Source organism: Corvus hawaiiensis, chromosome 6 (assembly GCF_020740725.1).
Source record: "Corvus hawaiiensis isolate bCorHaw1 chromosome 6, bCorHaw1.pri.cur, whole genome shotgun sequence".
Lineage (NCBI taxonomy): Eukaryota > Metazoa > Chordata > Aves > Passeriformes > Corvidae > Corvus > Corvus hawaiiensis.
Window position 1 is genome coordinate 16,642,123 of NC_063218.1, and position 15,703 is coordinate 16,657,825.

The window sequence follows — 15,703 nt, forward strand, 5'->3', positions numbered from 1 at the left end:
TAAATTTTATCATTGGAATTATTGGGACAGAACATGAGAAGAAAGGATAAAAAAATGCAAAAATGTAACATCTGGATGTCTAAAGTTGATGGCGTATGTGTGCAAAAAAAAGTACAAATTTCTTATTTAGCCATATTATATAAGGATTTTTGAGAACCAGTCCCAGCCTAGACATGACCAAAGAAGGTGGTGAGCAAAGGAAGACTCAAGATGTGTTTGCTTTCAAGAATGTATTCAAGAAGGAGAGTGTCTGAGGAGCTGATCTTAATCTTACTGTTGGGTAGGCATTTACTGGTAAGACGTGCAGGAGAAATGGTTATAAAGTGGAGAACTTGAACTTCCTTCAGGAAGAAGAACCTGGCTGAGGGCTAATGGGAAGCTTGGAAAGAGGGAACAGGAAGGAGATGGCTGAGGCAAAGGTAGTAAAACCAATGCAAAAAGCTGAGTGAAGGAATAGGCTGTGATGACCAATGTAAGTGAGTGATGACCTGGTGATGATGTCTTTGTTTCTGTCTTGCAGAGAGGAGTCAGAGGAAGGCAGCAGCACTTGGGAGGGGAAAAACAAGCAAAACAAAGATGCTCTCTCTCTCTCTTAGTGAGGCAGAGATGAAATCCCAATTTTGCCTTCCCTGTCCTGTAGCTAAGTTATTTCACTGAAAGGTACCTCTTGATCAGAGAAAAAAATCAATCCCACGGTTTCATTGCTGGAACAAATCCAGTACTGCTTTGTACTGTTTGAGCTGGGAATGCTCTTAATGACTGTATTGACTCCACAGGTCCAAGACCAGAGAGCTGTTAAATCTGATTCACTGTGTACAATTTCAGTGACTTATTTCTTGTAACAAGCCCGTGTGATGTTTTGCTACGCACACTTTTCAGAAATTTTACTTTTGCCCTCTAAAACACAGCAAAAAGTGGTGTTACAGGCATTAAATTATGGATTGAACAGCACTGAGGCTGCGAATGCTGTTCTTGCTATTTAGCTTCCATTTGGCACTCACCGTTGACTGTTGGGGGCTTCTGCAGCTCTGCTTTGAATGTGAGATTATTGGAAAAACAGAGCAGCCATCACAAAAAATGCAGTAGCACTTGGGCTTTTGCATAGGAAAAGGCACATGTCTGTTGGGTTTATGAGCTTTACTTGCTTTCATGTCCTCTAATTTGGTTCCAGGCCATGGCAAATTTGCCTACTGTAATTCATTTGTCCATGGGAAAAAAAATCAGAAATATTTGTTAGAAGATGAAGGCTTGACTGTTTTCTAGAATATAGGGAGCTAAAAATAAACTTGAAAGTTTAATTGAAGGATTAAAAAAATTTTCGCAGGAATTTGACTTGCAGAACAATGCAGCTGATATTAGAGGATTTATTCTCTTCACTGCACTGTGTGGTAGACAGCTACTACCATTAAATTTCCTCTTGGCTTCTGTCTTTCTCATTTGTTTTTCTTGCTGAACAGCTTTTTCAATTCATTACTGCACCACAAATCCCCCTGTGTTCAATAAGAGAATCATCAGCCTATTTATCATCTATGACATTGCTGTAATCACTTTTTCATATTATGTTTGGTTTTAGCGTGCCTTATAAACGGCCACTCATTAATGTGGCCACACAGGGAATATCAGTACACAGTAATGGTTGTGAACCTCTGTTTAGGTGCATTTTTTAATTTCTCCATTCCTAGACATTTTTAGCTTTACACAGCTAGTGAGCGTACTTAGAAACTTACGGCAATTAATCTTTTGAAACAGTCATAATCATGAGGGGGGAGAGATTTTAACTTGTTTTTAGATCAAGAATGGAAATGAGGTTTTACTTGCCTAAAATAGGCTCCTTTCTGTCCCTTCAAAAAACTTTGCTGTTTATATACAGTTTTCAAATTACATGTTAAGTTTGTGAATGAGAGACCCCAAAGTCCCTGCTAACAAGTGTCTATAGAAAACTAGTTTTCATTAAAATTGTAAAAGTTGTCTACTCTCATTTGGGTATTTTTCACGTCTGGTTTCCTTCCTCATTTTGTTTCACAGTACTCCAGAGGCACAAAGGTTCATAAAGTATAAAGTTAATAACAAAACAGTGCCTCAATAGTGTAAATCTAGCATTCAAGCTTTTCTCACTGAGGATGTTGCTGGAGTTGGGAAAAACAGCACTTGTGTGTTTCACCCTCCCCACGTTCTCTGCACGCGCTCCAGCTGCTGCCTGTGACACTCCGTGTGCTGGTGCTCCCACTCCTGTGCTGGACAGAGTAACATCAGAGTAGAAATACGGAGAAACAGGCAGCACAAGCCCAAGATTGTACTTACTTGAACCTGCTTGTTCCCATTTCCTCTGACATCTTTCCATCCCCCCCTCTCATTTTTTTCATTGTTTGTGTTCTCTCTGTACCTTGATCCTCCTTTTTTTGTTGTGTCTCCTAATCCCTCTGCCCGCCTTCTCCCTGAGTCCTGCCATCTGTTTCCCACCCTCCACCCCCACGAGAGCAGAGGGATCTTCTGGCTCTGGCACAGAGAGGCTCCCAGGATGCACAAGTGGTGTCTGGGCTTTCCCTTCCTTTATTTTCCAGGAAACCTGCTGGCCTTCTCTCACGCCTGGGAGCAGATGGGCTTTCTGCAAATGCTCCGGGTGGCTGGCTGGCTCCCTTGCAGCACAAACACAGGGCCTGAGAGCAATTGCCCTGGAATTTTAAGAAAAGGCATAAAAGTCTTTATTTCTTAATTAGCACCTTTCTGTTTAAGTGATGGTGTTTTGACTCTTGTCTGTTCAGCTTGTGGGTACCTCTCTGCTAGGAGCTGCCCCAGACCTAAATGTTTGCATCCTAGGTCATAGGAGGACAGTGTCTTGGTAAGATCAGCTAATAAGCATGAGTAGACTCCGCAGACTTCCTAGCTGTCTGGGAAGGACTTGTGTCATCCAAGTGAGCCAGCATAGGGGAGCTGGCACATTCCTGCTTATGCGGTTGCACAAGGAACTTTAGCATCTTATAAATGGGCACAAATCAAGCTTTTTGAAAAACATGAGAACCATTCACTGTTTAGAAGGCATGATTGAATCGGGGATGAAGGTTACTTGCTTTCCTTCAGCATGCATTGCAGGATTAGAGGCATTGCAGGGCAGAAGCACTGGCTGCAGTGTAGAACTTCACTGTGGTGCTCTGTAATAGTCCTAGAAGTGCTTCTGATTCACTTGGTCACCTTGGGCACTCAGCTGAAGTGTGTGGTATCTCAGCTCTCCTGTGGGTGAGATGAAAAAGGAGAGAGGGGTAATTAATCCCTTCCTGGCTTGTTTTGAGGTTTAATTGAAAACTCTCTCTAAAGCACTTCAGATTGTTAGAGAGGTTTTTTCATACTCATACCCTATTTTTTCTAAAAATCTCCTGTAATAGTGTAATTCTACAAGGCTTTAAAATGTTACTCAAATGTAGCTTGAGTATGAGTGATCTGGGAGTGCCTTAATGTCAACAAACTGTCTCCTCCCCACGGAAAACAACTTCTGAATGAAAGCCCAAGGAATGGAACTCTTTAATCACACATGATCTTTGGAAGCACTTGTGTGGCTGGTGTATCTGCTGAGTGGACCTTTAAGCCTTAAAAGTGTTTCTAGTCAGTAGTACAACCTCACTTTCATTACATGATGTAGCATGTCTGCAAGCATAGAAAAATTTATTGAAAAAACCTGGACTAATCTGACACTGAACCGTGCCATAAATCAAATCCCTCCTGATGGGCGAGAATTTTCTAAAAGTCCTTGCAAGGAGTTTCAAAGATAAACCAAGACTTTTCCTTGAGTTTCAATGCTGCCAGATAGTTGTTTATTAAGTCTTATCAGAGGAACAGAGCCACTAGCGTGACCCAGGTGCAGCATAGAGCACAGAAAGCAGGAGTGAAGTCTCTAATTATCAAGATTTACACAGCCTTTTAAAGATAATTTAACCAATAGTTACTAAAAACGTATATTATTTTCACTTTTCTACCAATTATTCAGTAACACAACCAGGAACTGTGGAATTCTCTATCCAGTCATTCCAAACTACTTTTACTGCAGAGCATGGAGTAGTAGAGGAAGAAGAAGGTTTAGAGAACAACAACAATCCTCCATTTTGGTATTTTTTACTCTTACCTATTTACTACGAGGAGAAGCCCAAAACCTCTAAATTTTCACCCTGTGACAATCTTACATAGTAGTCTATCACCTAATTCACACCACTGTATTTTCTAGTTCTTGTCTGATCATTGGTAATTTTTTTCCAAGGTTGGAGGTTAAAACAGTGTTGTTCAGGGGGGTAAGAACCCTTAAAAACAGGCAGAGAAATATTCTCAGCACTCTGGGTTCCTACATAATCCTGACAGCTATATTTTCACTGCAAGCTGCCAGGGGGGAGAGCAGACTGCTAAATGTTTTGTTTAAAGCAGTAAGAGACTAATAACTCATGATTATCTCGTCTTAATTTCTTACTCCTTTCTATAAACTCTAGTTTGTCCATCCCTGCCATGGCTTGCCATGTCTGCCTCAGCTACACTTCCTCATGGGGGGACTGGAGTGGGGTAAGGTCTCACTCAAAAGGCTGGTTCCAGGCAAGGTCGGTCCCTGTTGACCTTGCTAAGGTACTTTGCAGTAATAGCCAAAGGTGTTTCACCTCATAGGGTCGTGGAGCAACACCAATGCCCATCTGTTACCTCACTGAGAAAATAGCAAAGCTGTGTTGCAGAGGGGTAGAGTGTGGTTTGAATGGCTTTAAGTAGCTCACATGCCTTTAGGATGGTATAGATGCTGTCACAGTTGGGAAGTAGCCCTGGTGTTTCTAAAATGAGTGATTTCAAGCCACTGTGCTCACCCCAAGGATAATTGGGATGCCGTGGAGCACAGATTGGAATTTATGGTTGACAGATGAAGGTGCCCAGAGCACATAAGGGTTACATCTCATGTCTGGCATGATCCAGAGCAAGCAGCCTAACTCCTTCAGTCTCTCCACGGAGATGTTCTGCCTGAGTAAGTTTGGGTCAATGAGAGACACACTCAAGTCACTTGCTCTCCATAACTTAATGACTCGCTTTTGTGTCCCACAGGCATGCTCTGCATTTAATTCTTGGTCTGTACCTGCTTTGAAGATGATGTAGAATGAAACCCAGTGCTGAAACTAATGAGAGCTCAGTTTCTTGAAAAAATACCTTCTGACCAAACCGATAGTCTCCCAGTTGTGCCCTCAAAGGAACTGTTCATGAAGTAACAGATTTTTTTTTTGCTGTTGGTGAAGGGTTTTGTGTCACTGTCTATGCTTAAGATTGTGTTACTGAGGCTCATACAGAACAATCAGACTTTCACAGGCTGAAATGTAATTTGTGTGTTAAATTGTAACTTTTCAGGAAAGAGGAAGCCTTGTATTCTGCTACATATGGGGAGAAGAGTAAGAATGATTGTATGTTTTTCAAAACCAGTTTTTAAATATTCTGCAGGGGAATAAGCTATATTGTATTTACAGGCTGAAGTGTGAACTTGCATGCTTAAAGATGGTTGTTCCTGTTGAAGAGAAGAATTTCTGCTTGCAAAATCATAATGGTTACTAAATGCAAGACCTGGATGTTGAGTATTGTAGTGTTCATTCATACAGTCATGATGATTTTTGTAGGGCATTCTTGAGTCGTTTTAAAAGATGAACATTCCTAAAAGTTGTCGAAAATTTGTAGGTATGTTTAAATACTGGTTTAGGACGTTTGTGTGCTCGGAAATCAGGAAGCAAGTTACTTCCTAAGCTGCCTGCACGTGGCCATGCTGGCTTGCAAGGTTGTGGGAATGGCAGGAACCCCCGTGGTAATTTAGGTCAGTGCCTTTGTGCAGCTGTGGGGCTGTGGCAGTTTAACTGATGAGTCAGATTAACTCCCCTTCCCTGGCCTTGGGTTCTGCACATGCCTCTGACTTTCTGCCAGGGCAGCCTCACAAGGGCATGGTGTTGGTGGAGGAGCGCAGTTGCACTCAGAATTTAGTATCTATGTAGTGATGGGAGTAATTGAACACCCAAGTAAAGCAGGGTATAAAATGAAAGTGTTAGTCCCAGTTATACACTCAGGAAGAATGCACATGTGTAGGGATGAGAGAAAACTATATGTGGCCTGTTTTGTTTCTTTGTTTCTCTTTCCTGATCTTCCCCCAGTGTGGATGAGGACAGGCTTTTTCTGAAGCTAGCTCCGTAAAGATGCTTTTATTTCCTCATTGAAACTCCTTGCCTTCCTTTTGCCCTCCTTGCCTTGCCCTTTGTCTTATTTTGATATACATAATGTCCTTTACCATCCAACAGTCCACATTAATTTTGTTGAAACAAGCTGTCTCTAAGCTGCACCAGTTCCCCTTGTGAGGCTTTCCTTCTCCTAACCCTAGGAAATGGCCGGCAGGGCTGCTGGTCGCAGCAGGGTTCCCTGCAGCAGCACCAGGGATGTGTCTCCTCTCCCCACAGCTCCCAGCATATGGTCAGCTCCTCAGTATCGCTTATACATCACTCATTCTCTGTCCTCTTACCACATGGGGTTTACGCTTCAAAGTGTGAACAGGCTTTGATGCAGAACACAGGCAGAATTTGTTTGCTAAAACATCTCTCAGAGAGGATTTATATGCACAGAATGGTATTCAGCTTTGGGAAGTCTGAGTGGCAACTGTTTTACAGAAGGAGAATTTAGGGCAAGTTCTTTGTGAGTAACCCTCCTTTGCTTCTGCCCATGGTGTTTTTGTTTTATTTTGGTAGGGTTTTTTGGAGTGGGGAGAGCTGTTGGTGGTTTGTTGGGCTTTTTTGCACTCCTGTTAATCACAACCCAAGAGACAAGGATTGGTCATAGGCATTGAACTATTTAAAGGAATTCTTTTTGTGATGTATTGATCAGAAAAGCCTTAGAAAATGATAGGTGAGGATAGCACATCAAAGGAAAAATGCCTTGCTGAAGTTGGGATTTTAAACTAATCCATATGAACTGCATTGTTGCGTAAAAAATACGGTAACTTTATAACAGGCATATATATTTTGTTCAGGCACTTGTTCGAAGGTCTTCTCTTTTTAGGCATGTATTTTGGAGAGGATCACTTGGACGTAGTTTATCTGTTATACACACGTACTGATGACGTTTTTTCCTCTCTAGGTAAAAGCATGGATGAAATCAAGAAGCTGCTCTTGTTGGTTCTGGGATGTGCTGTGCAGGTGAACATTCATAGAAAATAAGACTTTTTTGAATCTGTTTTTTTTTTTCTGAGCTGAGAAAATCTACCCAAAGATTAGTGCTATGTGAACAAATCTTGAGCTCAAGACAGCTTGTGAGCTAAATTGTGAGAAACACAATAGGTGAAGGAAAGAAATGCAGGGGAGAGGAAGCACATTGTGTGATAGCAGTAGCCTCAATTTGTTGCTACTGCTTAATCAGACGCAGGATGTGTACTTTCACAGCTTCGATAACACAGTGGGACGAGATAAGTTTTGAACAGTGCTCTTGATGCCAAGCTTGCTGTTGGTTTATTTTCTTATTGTTTTAAAATAAAAAGTGGAACAGTACATGTTAATGCCAAACAAATAGTTTAACAAGTCTAAATATTTGTTTAATGAATCATGATTTTATTTGCACAATATTTTGATTTAATACTGTGTCGAAAATACCAGATTAATAGATACTTTGTATATTAGTGTGGAGATCTCTGTGTGACGTTTGTTTAAATAAATAGAGAGACAATGCATACGGAAAACTGCAGAAATGCACAGCAGTTACTGGATAAAGAAATCAGTGTTCTGCCCACCAAACCTCTGAGGCAGTAAACAATGGCCTCGTTGCGGGCGGGCCTTTGCTGATAATTGACCTTGTTTGTAGGTCTGCCTAGTGTCTTTGTCGTGCCTTAGGACACTTACCCTGCTCAGCTATGTCAGCTCAATTATGTCAGGGTAAAGCTGTCTACGTATTGCCCCTCTGAATTACGTTAGTGTTGCATTGCAGCACAAAGAATTGTTTTTGCTGCTGTGCATCGTCAGCCCTCGTTTACTGGTCTGAGGTTCTTCCCAGTGAAATAAATGGTTGAGACTCAGAACCAGGCCCCAGAAGGACACTGTAAATGAGTTTAAAAAAACCCTTTTAAATACTGCTTAAGTTCTTCACAGTGCAGTGTTGTTACAAGAAGGCAATAACGTTCTTAGTGCACAATCACAGATATACAGATAGCAGATGTCTGCCTCTTCTAAAGCCTTAAGTAAAAGATTTACTGAAATCTGTTTGTCTGAAATGTCACTCATTTTTATCCAGAATGTTTCCCAGTTTTTTTTATCTAAAGCATATGTTGATTTAGTCCAACAAACAACATTGGGTGTTGATGTGGATAATATCTAAAGTGATGCATCTCTCTTCATTGCCAAAACTAAGCAAAATGCAAACAGCAAAGCAGACAGGTTAAATGGTGCAGTGTAAATGAAGGTTTACATTTGTGCAGCTCCATTAGTGAAGCTGTGATGATTTCTTCGGGCTGTTTCCCCACCTCTTGATCACACTGCATGTTGAACTTGTTTCTTAAGAGCAAAACCAGCCATTTAACTTAGCCTTAATTGTACTGACTATAAAGTTTAAATAATTTAATGCAATTTGGTTCGTGCTCCATATGGAGCAGTGAAGTGTTACACCTTCTAGTGTGACAAAGTATATAGATCTTAAAACAGTTTTTTATTAGCATTATGGGTTGTTTGAGTTTGGAGGGTTTTTTTAAATTTAAATGAAAAATTGAGCAGTTACGTTTTAGGGTATGTAGCACTGTTTCAGGGTGTGCTTTCTTTTAACAGTGTGAAAGAAAAGAAGAGTTTATTGACAGAATAAAACAACTGGATATTGAAACCCAAGCTGCCATTGTGTCGCACATTCAGGAGGTAGGATTCCTAGTATTGTCTCTTTTGATGTTGTATCTCTCCCTTCCTTGACTTAACAGTCAATCTGTTAAGGATATTTTTGCTATAAAATATTAATGCTTAGAATTTCATAATGGATTCATGAAATTCACAAAAAGGAAAATTGAATTCATGTTCCTACACTCAAATTACAAGATGAAAATAGGTGTTGGGATCATTACTTGGCTCAGTGGTCTTTTAGAGAGGCGGTGGTAAATGCCTTGCTTGCCACTTAAAGGTTATGTAGAAGGAATTGTTGTAAGGATCCATGTGCAATATTGACAAAATCCATGTATGTCTTAGAAGCTGCAGAGCCCCTTGCACCAATGGTGTAAACACTTAGTCCCCAAGCCCTGTGGTAGGTGACACAGCCTGCCCAGTGTTGGGGTCCCTCCCCTGCCATGTAGCCCTGGGAGAGGGGCCCTGAGGGCACAGACACGGGGTTTCCCTGCCCTGCTCAGCCTCGTTCCCATTGGTTGGTTTGTGTTCCCTGCGCGGGCAGAAGGACCCTTGGTCCCGTGACTGGAACAGTTCCTGGGCAGAGCTCCGGCCATGCGGCTGGAGAAGTAAATATCTCTGAAACATCTAGCAAGAATCTGTCTGTCCATGTATATTTCCTTTCCACGGGACGCCTGGTTTGGTATATGCATGTTGCAGGATCCCCACTGCAACATAATGGTGGGAATGCGGGCAGAACGATCCCCGATCCCTAAGCGACTGATTTGTGTGAGTAAACCCTGGAAACTTTGGATTCCTCTTCTTGGTTTTGCTTTGCTATTCCATATCTAAACTATGGAGGAACCGTGGGAAGACTCTTGGCTCTCAGAGCCGCATATGGACATTTATCTTAAACTTAAAGTGATTCTTGAACAACGATTTGTAAATTTTAGCTTGATTCAAGCTCAAAAAGAACTGAAACACTTCCTGGCATGGTTGTTTAAGAACTTTTTCTATGTTTCCTGGGATTTAATTCTTACCAAGGGCTTTTGGAAAACCGTTTGGACACAGTTAATACTGGAGTCAAAATATATGCCGATGGAAGAATATTTTCGTGAATATTATTTAGTTACCGAGACTGTTGAGCAATGTCAGCTGTGTCTTGGCGAAGGGAAGCGTGGCGCAGGGACCGTGCGGCCCAGGCCACGTGCACCGAGCGCTCTGAGAGCAGCAGCGAGGCAGTTCCCGCGCGCGGGCGGAGCCACGCGAGCCGCAGTGTCGGTGGCGGAGCGGGGAGCGGCGGGACCCGCACGGCGCAGCACAGCGCGTGGTGGAGCGAGCCCCGTGAATGCCCGACTGAGAGGGGCGGTGCACGGGCGGCGGCTGGCGGCGGTGGTGGTAGAACGGAGCCGGGCCCGGCCGAGACGCGCGCTGGAGCAGGGCGCGGGGGGGTCATCGCTCGGGGGCCCAGCCGAGATGTGGGTGCAGCGCCCGGCAGCGGCAGCAAAGCTGCGACCAGAGGAGGCGACGCACGGAGAACTGAGCGGCGCGGCCCGGCCCGGCCCGCACAGCCCCGAACGCGACCCCGGGAAGAGCGCGCAGGCACGAGCAGCCCCGACAATTCCAACACGGGAGCGACCGAAGGAGAGAGCAAAGACGCAGCGAGACAGAAAACAGCAGCCACTCGGAAAAAGGAAAAGATCATAGTAACTAAGACCTTAGGGATAGTAAAATGGTATAATGTTAAGCAAAATTATGGTTTTATAACAAGGTGTGACAACCAGCAAGACATATTCGTGCATAGAACTGCTATTAAAAAGAATAACCCTGAAAAATGCATCCCAAGCTTGGGAGATGGAGAGGTAGTGGAATTCAAAATTATACGAGGTAGAAAAGGGTTACAAGCATCGCAGGTCACTGGGCCTGATGGTGTTTCTGTGAAAGGCAGTATATATGCAAAAAATCGTAGTCATGTTAGACAATATCTCCCTTGTAAACCCCCCCTACAGTCTCCCTTTCCTAATCCCACCTTTCCCTTTTACCCTATGTCCTATTACCCCCAGTGTATCCCCAATCCGTTTTTTCACGCATGGTTTCCCTCACAAAACCATGCTTTTGCCAATTGTTTCCCCAAAAATCCCTTTCCAATGCCGAGTGGGGGATGAAAAGGGGGAGGGAAGAAGTTAAACCCTCTCCTGCCTCAGTTTCCCCACAAAGCATGCTCAGAGTTCTGTCTCCCTTCTGTCAGCCCTAAGATGTTCCACAGAATCTGTTTGGACATTTAAAGACTCAGGAGGGTGGCTTGTTTTGTCTTGAAACTGTTCTTGTTATGTTTATCCAGTTGTTTTCATTCTCCTTTTATTAAAATAAAACGGGTGAGGTGTTGGGGTCCCTCCCCTGCCATGTAGCCCTGGGAGAGGGGCCCTGAGGGCACAGACACGGGGTTTCCCTGTCCCTGCTCAGCCTCGTTCCCATTGGTTGGTTTGTGTTCCCTGCGCGGGGAGAAGGACCCTTGGTCCCGTGACTGGAACAGTTCCTGGGCAGAGCTCCGGCCATGCGGCTGGAGAAATAAACATCTCTGAAACATCTAGCAAGAGTCTGTCTGTCCATATATATTTCCTTTCCATGGGACGCCTGGTTTGGTATATGCATGTTGCAGGATCCCCACTGCAACAGCCCAGTGACTCGTTTCAGTGGCCTCTGAGCTAGATGGTCTTGAAGAGCTGAAATTGAACATATAGTCTTTTTAAAAAGGTATTCGATCCAATGACAAGCATTCTTAGATTTCTAGGACTTCAGAAGAAGGAAAGGCTATGGATAGGCCTGCCAAATAATACAGAAAGTCTCTTACTTTGAAGAGCCAGGTGGAAGTGCCCCTCAGTGGGAGTGGATGCTGACTGTGGCCAGGTGCATGCAGGTCATGCATGCAGGTGTAGAAAGCCTGGTACAGTCAGATTTGAGGAACAAATAAGGAAAGTCTTAAGACAGGAATTTTTTCTTAACATTTAAAAAAATAGTTAATTTTTAGGAAAGAAAAAAAAAATTACAATGAGGTAAGGACATGATTATAACAAAAGCTGGAACAGTCATTAACTGAGCTTGAGAGACTTGCCTGATGTTTCTGCTAAATGATTCAGAGTAAATCAATTTAGGTAGGGTAACAGTTGAAAGATTAACTGCTAGCAGCAACCAGAGGTATTTCTGCAGCTGATACAGCTCCTCCCAGCTGTATCAGGTGCAAATTGCAAATTCATTGAAATTGGGGATTCTTCCTAGTAACGTTCAGTGTGGGATCAGTCCCTTCTCTGTGGGGATCACCTCAGGGTCAGTAAGACAGTTGCATACTTCTAATATGCAAGTGTGCATGCTATTGATCATATTTATCTGATCACTTTTAAAACTCAGACTTTAAGAATTATAAAAAATGTAAATACCAAGAATTTCTGGGTAGTGTTGTAGTTAAGGTAGTTGCATTTATTATTTGCAGCCTGGGTTTGGTGAAATGGATATGTTTTTTAATTTATCAGTAGAAGAACCTGGGGGATGCTGCATATATGGTGAACAAATTTTCAACTCAACCAGTGGAAAGACTTACTTTTCTGTTCCTATTCCTAGGTGACTCACAACCAGGAGAATGTATTTGACTTGCAATGGCTGGAGCTCCCAGATATGGCCCCAGAAGAACTAGAATCTCTCTCCAGGAACATGGTTTTCCACCTCAGGAGGCTCATTGATGAGAGAGATGAATGCACAGAAGTACGAGGACATATCTATCCCATACAGAGCTGATGAGAAGCTGTAGATGAGGGCTCCATTCCTTCTCTCATGTCTTGTTTGTGGACTAGGTTTCTCTTTCTTCTGCACCTTTCTACTACACCTCTGAAAATTTGTAGAAAGTGTTTGACTTTTCCATTGGTTCTTGTGTAAGCACTAAGATGTGGTAAAATGATTGGTGAAGAGGAGTTGAGCAGTCTCTCCATGAAATGGAGACCGAATGTCTCTGAGTCTCTGTCTAGTCATTCATGCAGTGCTTCCTAGTCTCTCCATTGGCATCTACCCTCCTGGGCTCCATTGTCTTGTCTAGTTTTTTTTGATTCATCAATTCCTTTCCCTTCAGATCTCTGGAGAAGCCTCACCTTCTTTGGCCTGTTAATCATCTGTCATGCTTTTGACTGCAATTGTGTTAATTAAAACTGTTAGTTGTTACAGGTTTTTATGAATTCTTCAAGGAAAACAGACTGCTTATTTTGAGCATTGGAAGGGGAATGTTATAGTGGTCAGAGCATAGTGGAGATTCCTTTCCTCTTCTGTGTAACCTTCATTCCTGGCTGTCACTAGGATTCTGTATCATGCTAGACCAATAATTTCCTAAATCTAAAAATATTTTTAGGTATTTTTAAAACAATGTATAAATACGCTATTTATCTCTTGGCACTACATAGTCTTCTGTATTTCCAGGTCATTGTAGATCTCACTCAAGAGAGAGACTATCTGCAGTCTCAGCAACCACCAAGCCCTCTGAAAGTACCAAGTCCAGATTCTTCACCAAACCCTGCCAACCCTCTTTCTAATGAAGAAAAGCAGCACCTTGCAGTTGAGCTGGCGGACACAAAGGCTAAATTGAGAAGAATCCGTCAGGAGCTGTAAGTCACCGTTATTTTGTGCTTCTGGAGAGACTTGCATATTAAGTCTTGTACATCCTGAAAAAGCAGGAGCCTGTTGGCTCCAATACACCAGCTTCCATAGGTGCTCTCAGAATCACACTTTTCAAATCAGAGCAGTAGGAAGCTAGTAGTGTCTTCCATCTTTTCTTCTTTCATAATTGGCTTTTAAATGTAGTGATGGCTGCTTCCATTCTTCTTTTTGTCTCATCTCTCTCTTCCCCTCCTTCAAAATACCAACTGCTAGCTCTGCATTTTAACTTGAAGTAGAAAGTCCACAGGCCAGTGAAGCAGGTGCACCAATGAGATTTAAACAGAGGAACTTAGTATAAAAATAGAGTTGCAAACTCAGATCTATGATATGCGTATGGTATAATGGGAAAATGATGAAGCTGTCATAATAAAGAATATGCTGTGGGATTTGTATCTTCTTTTACAGATTCCTGGCAGTGTCCATATAATCAATATTGTTTCAGGAAAGAAAAAAAATTACTAAGATTTTTCTAATCTTTTTCAGGGAAGAGAAGGCTGAGCAGCTTGCAGATTCTAAACATGAAGTTGAGCAGCTCACCCTAGAGCTGCAAAAAATAAAGCAAGAGGTGAGATGGGCTTGTTTTACTGTGACAATCTTCCCTATTTAAAAAAAGATCCTGTTTCAGTGTGAGGCTAAAATTACTACTATGCCTCTTTTGTAATGAAGAAATCAACTTAGTCCAGCAAGCTGTTCAAAGATTATGGTTGTGGCATAGCAGTGCTATGCTTTTCACTTAACTGTTGAGAGCAGTCTCATCTGTTCAGCTTGCAAATAGCCTAGTAGTGCCTGAAGCTTATGCAGCATCAGGCATTAGTAATGTCCAACAGGCTGAAGAACCTCTCTGTCTTGTAGAGAATTTACTGGCTACCAAGAGAATTCTTACTCCTTAACCAGGGGAATACTATTTGTCAACACTTAAAATCAGTAAGTAAATACAAAAAAATAAAGTCTGAAGTACATACTTAAAAGTGTTAACTTAGATTTTTCTCCCTGCTTATCCCTCACAGAACATGCACCTTGCCTCAGATGCTCGCTCTGCCCGAGCATACAGAGATGAGCTCGACTCTCTGAGAGAGAGGGCAAACCGTGTGGAGAGACTCGAGATGGAACTGGTTCGGTGCAAGGAGAAACTTCACGATGTGGAGTTTTACAAAGCTCGCATGGAGGCAAGTGAAAATTAGGAGGATTCGTTGAGTAATCCTTAATGTGTGGCTTTTGTTGCATTACTAGTTCATGTGTTGTTTGTCATTGAGCTGACTGTAGCAGAACATCAGAGCAAGTAAAATTTTCATGACATACATCATAGCAGTTGACTGAGCATCATTAAACTTCTTTTAGTAGAGGAAGGACTTGGTGCGCACAAAATAAATGCCCATTAGTTTCAAAGAACTCTGCTTAGTTCAGCATTATGTGGCTAAACAGGACAAACCTTTTCTGAATGTTGTTGGTTTTTTTTTTTTGTTAGAGTCCAGATCCTTAGTTTAGGTAAATTCCCTGTGTTCCAGAGTTGTTCTTTGACCAGCATTTTAAATACCATGTATTAATTAGTTAAGTGGACGTCTGGGCGATTTTCCTTAGGGTTTTGTAGCAGATGCAACTGGTGTTAAAATGGCATTTTTAAGGGTGACCTCAGATGACAAATTCTAGCCACCCCTTTTTGCAACTGTTACTTATAGTAGAAAGGAGAAAAAATTTGGTTCCTCCCCTAGTTTTATGAGTGGGATATGTTAATGAGAATTGTGTGGCTTTGCCCTAGTAGTAATGTCAGTTACTCAGCTTAGTCACCTGCAGCTATGCCCATCCTGGAATTATTAATTGAATTAGGTTGCAGAAGACCTTGGAGATCATCTGGCCAAACTCATTGGCTCAGCATGGCTGACATTAAATTTAAGTAGGACTGCTTTTACTTTCTGTTCTTTCAGTTCTTTGAGGCATTCACACCAAAACTCCCAATAATCCACATATGTAACACTTCAGCCAAGGTCAAATAAATCCAGACTGCTGAACAAATGCAGGTTCGGTAATTGCCAACCTCACTATAATTAGATAAAATCCAGGTCTGAAGTAGAAGAGTGAGGTTGCCAGGCCTCTTGCTGAGAGCATAGACCTTATTTTTCTGCTCTATAAACTCTACTTTGTAGGTGATTTTTTTTTCCCTTCTATAACCTAAGGGGGCAGCTAGC

General features: G+C 42.3%; 1 protein-coding gene across 2 annotated transcripts in view; it reads left to right on the top strand.

The window, feature by feature from the left end:
* CCDC88C (coiled-coil domain containing 88C) overlaps positions 1-15,703 on the top strand; it is a 106,137-nt gene that overhangs the window by 41,723 nt on the left and 48,711 nt on the right. For both annotated transcript variants that reach the window (XM_048307029.1, XM_048307030.1), the window contains exons 5-10: positions 7,117-7,175; positions 8,787-8,870; positions 12,441-12,581; positions 13,284-13,468; positions 14,004-14,085; positions 14,528-14,686. In XM_048307029.1, the coding sequence (XP_048162986.1) occupies positions 7,117-7,175; positions 8,787-8,870; positions 12,441-12,581; positions 13,284-13,468; positions 14,004-14,085; positions 14,528-14,686 (710 nt within the window). The remainder of the gene's footprint in view (positions 1-7,116; positions 7,176-8,786; positions 8,871-12,440; positions 12,582-13,283; positions 13,469-14,003; positions 14,086-14,527; positions 14,687-15,703) is intronic.